Genomic DNA, 13,473 nt, shown 5'->3' on the forward strand with positions numbered 1-13,473 from the left:
ATATAATGTTACATTCCCATAACAAATGGAGACTATAAACAAGGACTGTTTGATAATGTTATATTCTAAATATATGACACACATTTATAGAATATAACATTAATTAATTATAATTAATCAATGTAATATGTTTTATTATATATATATATATTTATATATATATATATGACATACACTCATAAAAATTTCATTTGTCAGCTCAAGCCAGCACTATGGAAAGGTTTTCCAAAGTTCATACTTAACCATTTTGCTGTCTAAAAGTAAACTTTTGGTCCAATGTGCGTGTGTCGTTTCGCGTGTTTTTTTTCCAGATCAAGTTCCATATTTCACGAATAAAATCATTGAATCGAGTGTTTTACTTTAAGATTTTTAATTTTTTTAAAATTTAAAATCTTAAATTTAAATGGCAAAGGTTTTAAGTGGAAAAGAAGTGGCGTGGTTTGTGACTTGCCTGCTTTGACTGTTGACATTTCAGTTTCTCTTATTTATTTAAATTTAATTATTAATTATTTAAAAAATTATACAATGCAGATAACTTAATTTCGGCATTTTTAATTCATTTCTACCATTTCCAGTGAATTGTATGCTAAATTGAAGGATGACATCGTGAAAATTCGTGAAGGCAACCCTAACTTCTGCCCAGGTTTGGCCATAGTTCAGGTGGGCAATCGCGAAGACTCAAATGTCTACATCAGAATGAAAGTGAAGTCAGCCGAAGAACTCGGCATGAGGGCCACTCACGTCAAATTGGCCAGAGAAACGACGGAATTTGAGGTTCTTTTTACTTTATTTTTAATAAAAGTATTAATTTCAAATTTTATTCATTTTATCTTTTTACATTTTCAAAAAGTCAGGTTAAATTTTTAAATTGGATTTTATGATTAATTTATAAAGTTAATTGAAGTTTTTGGGATGTTCAAAGTTTAAAAAAGCTTTATGGTGTTTAATTTATTTAATTATAGTTATCGCAAACAATTGATATTTGATTTAGTATAGGTAATTATAAACATTATATTACTTTAAAATTTATTTTAATTTAATAATTCATTTATTATTATTACTATCAATACAATTTATTTCAAAATTCAAAATTTTTAAATTTAATATTTTTCACTACTGTAGTTAAAGAATGTAATCCACTCACTGAATGCTGATGCAAAAACTCATGGCATAATTGTGCAGGTTTGTATCTGTGTGTGTGTGTGTGTTGTGTGTGTGTGTGTGTGTGTGTTGGTTCTCTCTCTTTGTGTGTGTGTGTGTGTGTGTGTGCGTGTGTGTTTGTATGTCTTTTAATAAATTATTTCCAATAGTATTTTGTTAATAACATTAAGTAATTAATTTTTAATGTAATGTATATTTCATTCATAATAAATGATTCACTTATAAAATTGGATGTTTTAATAAGTAACATGAATGAACCGAACCGAGCAAGCAACACTGGATTAAATATTTCAAAGAACAAATTTGATTGAAATGTTTAAAATATTCATGACACAGTTGCCTTTGGATTGCAGTACAAACATCGATTCTGATAAGATCCTCAATGAGATTGCTGCCGATAAAGACGTTGACGGGTTAGTGATGGTTAGGGTTAGGGCTAGGGTGGGGGCTATTATTATTATCATTATTATTATTATTATTGTTATTATTATCATCATCATAATTACTATCGTCACAATCATCATCGTTATCATCATCGTACTCAGGTTAACGGATGCGAATGCAGGGAAGTTGTTGCACGGCGAACTGACCAATTGCATAATCCCATGCACACCGAATGGATGCATGCAGCTAATCAAAAAATCAGGTCAGCCTCTCAAAATTAACCCTCCAGCCAATCAAATCACTGTTTGCAAATATTCACAACCAATCAAATCACTGCTTGCAAATATTCACAACCAATCAAATCGCTATTGGTAATGTTCACAACCAACCAAATCACTGGTTTTTAATGCATTTTTTAAAAATTATTTTTCAAACCGTTCATGCAAGCTATGGAATTTTTGAATTTTATTCCGTTAAATTTCCAGCCAATCACATCTTGACTTCTTAATTTCAACCAACCAACCACAGGCATCGAAGTGAAGGGCAAGAGGGCGGTAGTACTGGGTCGTAGCAAGATTGTTGGCTCACCCATGGCCCAGCTTCTAACTTGGAACCATGCTACCGTCACTGTCTGCCATTCCAGAACTGTCGATCTGCCTTCAGTTGTAAGTTAAGTTGGCAATACGTGGGGATGGCGGTGATCATCATCATCGTGTATTTAGGCTGAAGAAGCAATTGAAATTAGTAAACTGACCTAATTAAGTGACTGCTATTTATGAATCTAGATCAAAAATATTAGTGGTTGCTATTGGCAAATCGCTAATAAATTGACCTGATTAAGTAGATGTCATTTATGCATTTAGGTCAGAGAAGCTGAAATCTTAGTGGTTGCCATTGGCCAGCCCGAATTCGTGAAAGGTGATTGGATAAAGCCAGGGGCTGTTGTTATTGACTGTGGCATAAACTCAATACCTGGTCTGTGTTTTCTTTTTTTGGCTTGTTCATTTTGTTAAATTTATTTTCAATTTTTCGAGTGGTTGAAAAGTTATTCCCATGAATATTTAAATATCTTCATTACAAATTTTGCTTAAGAGTGATGGTTACTTCTTCCATTTGTTTTCAAATCGCAACTTTTGGTCTAATTTCTATAAGCAATAGTAGCATCTTAATAGCTGAAACAACGTTAGTTGAATTTTTTTTTTTCAAATTTTTGAAGACCCCAAAAAAAGTTCAGGAAAGAGGTTGGTCGGTGACGTGCTGTACGAAGAGGCCAAGCAGGTCGCATCTCACATCACGCCCGTCCCTGGCGGCGTCGGTCCGATGACGGTGGCCATGCTGCTGGCCAACACCGTCGAGTCGGCTAAGAAGGACATCAAACAGCAGGTTAGGGATTAGTGAAAAAGTAGGGATGTGCTTTATTATTGATTAGCGCGTTGTTACTGATTATTGGTTATTGATTAGTTGAAATTTATAAATTGAGACAGATTGTCTTTAGTTATTATCTTTTTATCATTACACAGCATGTTAGGGATTAGTGAAACTAGAGATGTGCTTTATTTATGATTAGTGCATTGTTCTTGACCAATTGGCACGTTGTTCATCTATTTATTATCTTTTTATTACCAGACATCTTCATGGAGCTTTACGAGTCTTCCGTTAACATTAGTCAGACCTGTCCCTAGGTAGTTATGCTGCTGCAGCTGATGGTGGCGATGATGATCATGAGTATGGTTTTGATGATTGTGATGAAGATGGTAACGACGACGATGGTGGTGGTGATTTAGTTCTTTTCATATTTTTTCATGATCAGTGAGAAAATAACGCCACTAGATCCCGTCATAGTTGAGTGGATGTGTTCTATTTATTATTATTATTAATATAATTATTATTATTATTGTTATTATTATTATTATTATTATTATAGCTTTACTGTTGAAACCTTATTATCATTATCCGCCTTGCCTCGTCATCTCTCGGGTCGATTTGGTTTTCAAGTCGTTTTTCAATCTCTTCTGTCGGTAATTTTAAATTTTCCTCGTTTTACAATGTCTATCGGTGTGTAAAGATTAAATTTCAAATGTCTTACTTCGTCTTCCCGGATCGTGTATTCAGTCGATTTTGAATGCTGCTGCTGCTACTACTGCAATGGTTTTCGTATATATATTATATATATATATATATATATATATATATATATATATATATATATATATATATATATATATAGCACATATTGCATTATTTGTCGTTGGTTTCTTCGAGAAATACTAAATAAAGAATTACTTATTGTATATGAGAATAATAAATGTTATTATGGCTTCATTATAGTTTAATTATATAATTTTTGTATATAATCAATTAATTAGTTTATAAAGCGCTATTTCCGCGATGTTCAACAGCGCTCCTCAATGAATTTTGAAAACAGATGGGTCTTGAGATCCGCTCTGAACTTCTTAAGGGATGGAGAAGTAGTCAGAGGAGGAGGTAGAGAGTTATGAAGAACACTACTGAGCTTAGATGGAGGAAAAGAAGTATAAATATAAGAATCATCAGCATATAGTTGACTAGTGAAAGAAAAATTATTAATAATACGGAGGTAGTTCAGATGTATAGAGCATAAATAGAAGAGGGCCCAGAACCCAGAATAAAACGCTTAGGTACCCCGAAAGTAAGGGTTAGCGTAATGATAGATATAATAATAAAATTATATAGTAAACAATAATAATGTTTACAACAAAATAAAATCACCCACCTTCATCCAGCGATATAGTGATAGCACGCAGCCAGACACCAAAAGATATTAAATATTTAGCCGCGGAGGTGGGCCTTCTGGATCAGGAAGTGGAATTATACGGGTCAAGAAAGGCCAAGGTCAGTCTGAAGGTCATGGAAAGATTTCAAGGTAGACCGGATGGGAAATATGTTGTCGTTACTGGGTTAGTTTTGTGATTATGATTTGGTTTTTTTTTTTACTTTTATGGTTTCTTGTTTTGTTGAGTTGTTCGTAATGATGATATCAACGATGATGATAATGCTGGTATTGCTGCTGATGATAGAAATGACTCCAAAACTAGCACCTCCCAACAACCGACCAATCAGAATCACTCCCACCCCTCTTGGCGAGGGTAAAAGTACAACAGTGGTCGGTCTCTGTCAAGCCCTAGGTGCAGTCATGAAGAGGAACTGTTTCGCCTGTCTCAGGCAACCTTCGCAAGGTCCAACATTCGGAATCAAGGGGGGTGCCGCCGGTGGTGGCTATTCGCAAGTTAGTTGATTAGGATTAGGGGGTGGTTGCTTTTGTCCGCTATGCTTTAATCCGAGCCTAAAAACTCATCATTTTGTCCATTTTGTTTATTTTAATATATTTCCTCTCGTCATCTCGTGCGTTTTGACGGATTTTGCATTTACCAGAGTCTGAATTTTTGAAGAATAAAAAGAAAAAAAAATTTGCAAACACTTCAGGTGATACCGATGGAGGATTTCAACCTACATTTAACCGGAGACATACACGCCATCACGGCTGCCAATAATTTGCTGGCCGCCCAGCTAGATGCCAGAATCTTTCACGAAGCCACACAGTCTGATCAGGTCGTCTGTCTGTCTGCTGCTGATGATGATATGCTCTTTGCTTCTTGTTTAATTTTTTGTTTCGATTAGATTTTTGCTTTTTTTCTCGTTTTGTTTTATTCTAAGTTAACTTTATTAAATAATGAATAAATAAATTAAATAATAATATAATTAGTTAATTTAATTAAATAAATTTTCTAAAACAGGCATTGTTTAACAGGCTGGTTCCTGCTACAAAAGATGGGAGGAAGTTTTCAAACATTCAGCTAGGTAGATTGAAGGTACATCACTATTTTTTTGTTACGTCATCATTCACTAATTTCACTAATTCTCAAGTAGCTGTTAGTTTTTTCATTCCTTTGAATATGAAGATTCATTCATTCACTCACTCAATCATTCATCCATTAATTCATTCTTTCATTCATTCATTCAACCTTTCATCCATTTTTTAGTAAATTATCATAATCACTCTGATACCTTAACGATACCCCAAAAAGTATCTTTCAAATGAGCGACACCTAACTTTTTTCAGAGGCTGGGCATAGATAAAACAGAACCGGACAGTTTGACTCCGGAAGAGATGAGCAAATTTGCTAGGTTGGACATCGACGTTGATTCGATAACATGGCAGAGAGGTATGCGCAAGAAATAAGTAGATTTATTCCATCTATTTACATATCTATATATTATAATTAATATTAATAATTAATAAATAATTTTACTATAATTATATATTATAATTATAATATTATTATTATATAATTGATAACGATGATTGTTTTACATAATTTTCAACGCATTTCAATCCCTATCAATCCTAATGTGCACACACAGTAGGTAGGTACCACTATTGAATGAGGTAGATTCGGGTAGGTACCACTATTGAGTGAGGTAGGTTCGGGTAGGTTCAGACAGAGGCATGCAGGCAGTTTTTAGACTGATCTAATTTTTTGAACAGAACGCGAATTGCATGCATTAAAAGTTCATTCAGTGATGTTAATGAAATAAGTATTGAATGGTGTCGCCTCCATCAACAATTTCATAAGGAATAACTCTTCTTATTTCGACAAACTTTATGTAATTGTGTAGCGGTATGATTGTATTGTGAAACTCAAAAAAGAGATTTTTCGCTACGTTAATGATTTTCAAGTTATTGGCAGAAAAGTTGAACTGGCGTACGTTTAACGTTAATTAATGTAGTTTGAATTACAGAGTATTTCTTTGACACGTTCTCGTGAAATCCATATCGCAAAGAGTTTAGATTAAGTAATATCGATGCTCGCTAGAAAGTTTCTTTTGATGTGTTCGAACTGGTGAGGTCACGATCGTCATCGGTGAGGTCTGTCGCAATGAAATTAACTAATGAATGAAGAAAACTTTAAAATGTCAGTCGGTTGGTTTTTTTATTCATGAAAGCTCTATATTTAAATGAAATGGATACAACTGATCGTCTAATTTGGCGCAAAAAGTTGACGGCAAAGAAAACAACGTCCTACCTCGGGAAACCGGGTCTCTGGACTCAAAACGAAGATTGATTGATTGATCGGTTGGTCTTTTAATGTGTTATTGTTAGATCGTTAACGTCTGTATTTGTGTATTTATGTATGTGTGCATGCATGTATGTACGTGTATGTATGTATGCGTGTATCCGAGCTTGCTAAGTTAGTATTATTATTGCGTAATACTTTTAGCATTACAATCGTAATTTGGAAAATTCCAAAAACCATCGAAACGAAATCATAGGAAGTTATCCCACGAAAAAATAACCATAACCCCAACCATCCAATCAACCATCCAACCAATCAACAATCCAACCAGTCAGCCAACCATACTCCAAACATATCCCTCCTTCTCAAAACAGTGCTGGACACAAACGACAGATTCCTCCGAAGAATAACAATCGGGCAGTCGCCAACCGAGAAAGGTCACTCGAGAGCCTGCAACTTCGACATCACAGTGGCCAGTGAAATCATGGCCGTCCTTGCCCTGTCCGATGATCTTCGGGACATGAGGGCTCGACTCGGTAGGATGGTCGTGGCGAGTAGTAAGAGTGGCACGCCTGTCACTGCCGATGATCTGGTTGGTTGGGTAGTTGGTTGGATGGTTGGTTGGTTGGATGATTGGTTGGATGATTGGTTGGATGATTGGTTGGATGGTTGGTTGGGGTTGGAGTTTGGCTTAGGCTAACTTCACTAACTCAAGTAAATTTTGTTTTATATTTTTTTTTCTTGAGTTTACGAATTCAAGCATTCATTCATCCATCTATAGCGGTTTCTTTATATGTTCAAATATGTGGATTCATTTATTCGTTCGTAACACATATATATATATATATACATATATATATATATATATATATATATATATATATATATATATATATATATATGTATTCCAATATTAATATATAATTATATTATATATATATATATATATATTATATATAATTATAAACTATATTATATATAATAATAATTATAATATATGTTTCAACATTTAACAAGCATGGTGGTCCTATGTTAATTTTTATTTTTCATTTATAAGGGTGCCGGTGGGGCCCTCACTGTCCTCATGAAAGACGCTATCAGGCCTAACCTCATGCAAACATTGGAGGTTTTCTGTCTGTTTGTCTCTGTCCGTGTTTGTTTGTTTAAGCTCTTTTTGCTGTTCTATGTGTTTGTGTGTTGTTTTATATATTTGTTCAGATGCCATTTTTAGCTGATGCACCTTATAACTTCAGTCCAACATCTTCCATTTCTCTTGCAAAACCTTCTTTCCACCCAGGGCACTCCAGTGTTCGTGCACGCCGGCCCGTTCGCCAACATTGCTCACGGCAATTCATCCATCATCGCCGATCGAATTGCTCTCAAACTCGTTGGACAGGATGGCTTTGTTGGTAGGTAGTTGCTTCATTTTATCCCATGTTTCGTAGTTCCTTCATCTTTTGGTGTGCAGTTATTCCCTTTCATTGATTTCATTTTTTTGATTTCACTGTTTGATTTGATGAAATAAAAATGTCAAATGTCAAAAAAATCTGATTATTATTTCCAACTATTCCATCATTTGGTGTCTGGTTTCGTGGAGATAGTTTTTAGCATTCACGTTCACATTTCTAACGCATCCCACAGTGACTGAAGCTGGATTCGGGGCGGATATAGGCATGGAGAAGTTCTTCGATATAAAATGTCGATACTCAGGTCTGAAACCTGACGCCGTGGTCCTTGTGGCGACGATCAGGGCGTTGAAGATGCACGGTGGGGGTCCAACTGTCACTGCCGGAACTCCTCTGCCTAGAGAGTACACTGAAGAGAATTTAGAATTAGTGGAAAGAGGGTGTGGCAATCTGGTTAAGCAGATTGAAAATGCACGCAAGTTCGGCCTGCCCGTGGTCGTTGCTCTCAATATTTTTGGGTTAACTCTCAATTTTTAATAAATGTTAATTTTACTCATTAATAATTTTTGTTTACTTAATTAGTGAATTGAATACATGAAGATTTGCATCAGTTCCAATGTTTTATTTATTTATTTGTTTGTTTGTTAACTCCTCATTATAGTTCCGACACGCAAGCGGAACTGAATCTCGTGAAAAGACTAGCTAAGGAGGCAGGAGCATTTGATGCCGTTGGATCTTCTCATTGGTCAGACGGTGGGGCTGGTGCTTTGCAATTGGCCGAGGCCGTCGAGAAAGCAGCCAATCAGAAGAGCGAATTCAAATTTCTTTATGACTTGAATGTTCGTTTGAATTAATTTCTTCTTCTTCTTCTGCAGTTTTACGGCGCTTCAGCTTCGATAGGCTATCTTTACGCCTTTGGTTTCTGTTGCGTAAAGATAGCCTATCAGAAACCAAAGGCGTAAATTATATATTTTATTTGTTTTATTAATTAATTTTTAGAATTAATTTGTTTTTAGTGAGAATTTTTTTTCAACTTATAAAACTCACAACAGTTGCCACTGGCCACAAAGATGGAGATAATAGCTAAAGAGATATACGGAGCCGAGGGGATCGATATTCTCCCCGAGGCATTCCAAAGAGTCCAACTTTTCGAAAGCCAGGGATTTGGCAAGTTGCCGATATGCATGGCCAAAACACATCTCTCGCTTTCTCATGACCCTAATCTGAAGGGTGTACCCACTGGATTTGTTCTTCCGATTAGGGATGTACGTGCCAGCGTGGGAGCTGGGTTCATTTATCCCCTCGTTGGAGCTGTTAGTTTGGCGTTATTTTTATTATTGCCCTCGCTTTCTCTCTCTCTCTCTCTCTCTCTCTCTCTCTCTCTCTCTCTCTCTCTCTCTGATGTAGAAATTCTTTTATAACTGTAACGCCGTGCTATTTTTCATCTCATGAATATTCAGATGCCGACCATGCCTGGCCTGCCGACCAGACCTTGCATATATGATATTGATCTGGATCTTGAGACTGAGGAAGTTCAAGGACTTTTCTGATCTAACCGTTATCTCAATCATGAATGTTATTTATCATATTATAATAATTATAATTATTATAATAATTATAATAATTATAATTATTTAATTAAACTTGTTTGTTCTTGTTCAACATCTGATCTTCTGTGCCCTTTTTTTCGTTTGTCTCCATTTACTGTGGTTGGGAGTGCGTTTTATTTTACTCGGGTTTGTACAGTTTTTCTAGCGTTCGCCAGGGGTATTTTTTAACTTTTTGAAATGTTATGCGCCGTAATATTTTTTTCGGCTCAATGCGTAATGTTTAAAACTTAATTTAAAAGATGGTTAAAAACAGTTGAAAATTTTTGTGAAAAAAATTGCAAATGGTAAGTAAATTAAACGCTTTTTTTATTTTCGTAAATTATTTGTTTCGATTTACGAGTTTCTATCATCGATTAACTAATTTCTCCTTTTCAATTTTAGTACAAAGTAACCAGACTTATCATATTTTGAATTCAACAGGAAACTTCCCAAGAAGAAAATAATGAATAACAAAGATCTTGTATGCTAGAATAAAATAACCAACTGTAACTTTGCTGTATTGATTTTGTTTCATTTAAGTTCCTTAGTGTCTTCTCAGGTTTGCTAATACTAGTAGAAGTAGTAATCTAATAGTAGCTAGTCAATGACTATCTGAAATTTGTATGATAAACTGGTCGTAAGTTGTTTAGCAGTACAGTACGCAACACAACATGATGACTAATGCAACAGAAGATGTCTCAATTGAGAATTCAACAAGTGCCAATGGAGTCCTTAACGAACATGAAGCTATTCATCAACAGCCACCAACAGCAACATCAACACCGAAGAGCAGCTTTATTCGAAAGTTCATAAACAGGATTGACTCCTCCGACAAAACCCTAATCCGGGTCCTGGCAATATGCAGCAGTCGTGATAAGCTGTTTGGATTCATGAGGCCCTGGATGAAATTGCTTGAGATCTCTGGCCATGGTGGCATATGGCTCATTATTGTTCCTTCGTTGTTTTTCATGGCTGGTGCAGATAAAGTTTTGAAAGAAAAACTAATCAACTTCCAGCTAGGTTCACTTTTAATTATTTATTTATTTATTATTACTATTATTATTTCATATTGTTTTTTATTAATGCTTATTTACAAAGTTGGTTTAACTAATGTAGTATATTTTTTACTTCACTAGCTCTCCTGTTGGACATACTCATTAATGCAACTATCAAAGGCATATTCAGAAGAGAGAGACCAGAAATGAATGTCGACGATCAGGACACCATACTCGTCGACAAGTACTCTCTGCCGAGTGGCCATGCTGCCAGAGCAATGTTAATCCTTTTCTTCGTTTACTCCAACTTCCAGATAGGTTCAATGTACTTTGAACTGTTGAGGATTTGGGTGATTTTTGTTCTTGCTTCTCGAATCTTCATGGGCCGGCACTATCCATCTGACATTGTGGTTGGAATGGTTATTGGTGTATTGGAGTCACTCTTGTTTCGCTATCACGTTGTTTGGATTTCATTTCAATCTCTTATGAATGCTATAAATAGTTAGTATCTCCAGGTGTACATACAAGGGCTCAAATACATGCAGACATACTCAAGTACATAAGCATTGTTGTTTGCCATCTACTTTCAAACATTCACTTTTCATTGCTTCTATTTTATTCTATTTTGCTATGTTATGTGATGTGACGTGATATTTTTCGTCATTTTGATCCATGCTTTATCATTATACAATTTCTACTCTATATCTTTATATATATATATATATATTTACAATATTCTATAAGTTCTACCGAATGTTTGGTAGAAAAATCGAGAAAAATCGAAAAAACGAACTACAAACATGTTAACGCCAAACATTCGGTAGAATTTATAGAATATTGTAAATATATATATATATATATATATATGTATATATATATATATAGAAAATAGCGTCCAAGGCAGTTTTCGTTAATGATTTACTATATTTTTTTGACTAATAATAATGATGATCTGTTGGATAATGAAGCTTTGGTTTTCAACGTTTCTAGATTTTATTCTCAGGAAGATTAAAATGTTTGATAAATGAATTAGAATTTAATAAAAACGAAATTAAAAATAATAACGATAAATTGGTTTTTCATGTGACAAATAAAAATGATAGATTGTTGGATTGTATTGATTGCCGTTCTTATATCGAATAATTTGCTAGAAAATTGTCCGGTTTTTGTTGGCAAGGATTTAGAAATGGTTCCCAGATTGGAAAGTGTTATTGATGTGAATTTTGAAAATTTACGCAATGAAATAGTTGAAATGATAGTGAAACACAGACATGCATGTCCAACACACTTGAGTCTTGCTGAAAACAACTATCACAGCTGGACTCTTTCAATAAACTCCAACTGAACGAAATTAAATTCACTTACTTTAGATTTTGATAAACCGGCCACTACAGCAGGAGATATTAAAGTGGGTGCAAATTTAACTCAATTTTCAAATAACGCGATTTCTACTAGCTCACCTTATATTAATAAAAATATTAATCTGAAATGTGAAGTTTTGAATTTGACATCATTATCTTTTGGTGACGATTTAATTTCAAATTTTCTCTTAAAATCATCCATAGGAAATATTATTTCACTTTTATGTCATCTAATTAAATCATCATTTAATAGCAGGTATTTTCCGCAAATGTTTGAAAATTTCAAGTCATACCTTTTGTACCAAGTCATATCAAATCTGGCGACCATCATGATGTTAATAACTATCGTCTTATCTCTCTAATCTCTAGCTTTTCTAAACTTAACTAAAAAATTGTTTTTGTCAGACTTACCAATTATCTGAATTCAAATAACTTATTAATCTTTAATCAATGTGGCTTTCGTGCTGAACATTCCACTGAATTTGCTATAGCTGATGTAGTTAACTCTATTTCTAATGCTTCAGATTCTGAAAAAATTCTATCTTTCTTGACTTATCTAAAGCCTTCGATTCTCTCGACCACACTATCTTTTTGTATAAATTATTTAAGTACCTTGTTAAAGGCATTCATTCCTTATAATTGGTTCGTGTTATATTTAAAGAAAAGATATCAATACGTTCAGATCAAAACTCTATACCTTCTCTTACTCCTATTTCTCTTTTTTTAATATTTCTATTAATGATTTTATTATTTCATCAAAAGTTTTAAATTTTATTTTCTTTGCCGATGATTCTACACCGTCGTTATCTAGTTCGAATGTTAATCGGCAAATCACTCTGAATAGGATAAAGCCAGCCATATAATCTATGACGAAGAAGAAGGCTCTGTTGCATAAGAGATGATATAACTAAATAACATAAATACATAGTACAGCTGCATATTACTTCAATACTTTTTGGTACAAAACATAATCTCTAGTAAAATGATTTAATAACAGTAGAAAACACGTAAGAGGAACTATAAAATGAAACTTATGTCATTTCACAAAAATGAAAACTTTTTTCTGGCAACTGTTGAATTTATCATAAGAAATAACTTTAGATTAACATTAGAGATGCCTTGAAATATACTAGTTTAACCTAATTTATAGTTCTATGTGTTAACTTGAAAGAAACAGAAAAACGCATTTTTCTCAGAAAAGTAAATTTCGAATTGACCGGGTTTTGGAATTGCGTTGTTCTTAGTTCTCCAAGTCTAATAGTTATACTATGAGGTTGTTTTGGCGATAGAGAACTAGCAAGGCTCTGATGTTGGTGATGAGTAGGGTTCCATATTTTATTAAGAAAGAGAGTTTTTCGTAGCGGTTTTTTGATGGCGAATATGTCAGGTTGAAATTCAAGAATTTGACGGCCTGTGCCATACGCTCGTGCAGATGTGAGCAATAATTAGTGAATTATATTTTATTATATAGTGTTATATCTTCATTGATATAATCTTGAATCTAAAATGCATCCTGCGTAGTT

General features: G+C 34.2%; 2 protein-coding genes across 2 annotated transcripts; both read left to right on the forward strand.

Moving 5' to 3' along the window:
• The first annotated feature begins 279 nt into the window (after positions 1–279).
• HELRODRAFT_104956 (hypothetical protein) lies at positions 280–9,685 on the forward strand. Its single transcript, XM_009013890.1, has 21 exons — positions 280–438; positions 576–774; positions 1,123–1,182; positions 1,498–1,574; positions 1,707–1,807; positions 2,074–2,210; positions 2,409–2,520; positions 2,762–2,928; positions 3,172–3,227; positions 4,308–4,481; positions 4,645–4,810; positions 5,008–5,133; positions 5,319–5,393; positions 5,645–5,747; positions 6,974–7,191; positions 7,657–7,725; positions 7,831–8,008; positions 8,241–8,523; positions 8,667–8,844; positions 9,058–9,318; positions 9,466–9,685. Exons 1-21 carry the CDS (start codon positions 404–406, stop codon positions 9,553–9,555), a joined length of 2,865 nt encoding a protein of 954 aa, XP_009012138.1. The 5' UTR covers positions 280–403; the 3' UTR covers positions 9,556–9,685.
• Positions 9,686–10,268: 583 nt separating this feature from the next.
• On the forward strand, positions 10,269–11,095 carry HELRODRAFT_92061 (hypothetical protein; the record flags this gene model as incomplete). The annotated part of the gene is made up of 2 exons (XM_009013891.1): positions 10,269–10,614; positions 10,731–11,095. The coding sequence occupies 2 exons, from the start codon at positions 10,269–10,271 to the stop codon at positions 11,093–11,095; spliced, it is 711 nt and encodes a 236-aa protein (XP_009012139.1).
• Between the last annotated feature and the right edge of the window lie 2,378 nt (positions 11,096–13,473).

The sequence above is a fragment of the Helobdella robusta genome (genome assembly GCF_000326865.2).
Source record: "Helobdella robusta unplaced genomic scaffold HELROscaffold_122, whole genome shotgun sequence".
NCBI classification, from domain to species: Eukaryota; Metazoa; Annelida; class Clitellata; order Rhynchobdellida; family Glossiphoniidae; genus Helobdella; species Helobdella robusta.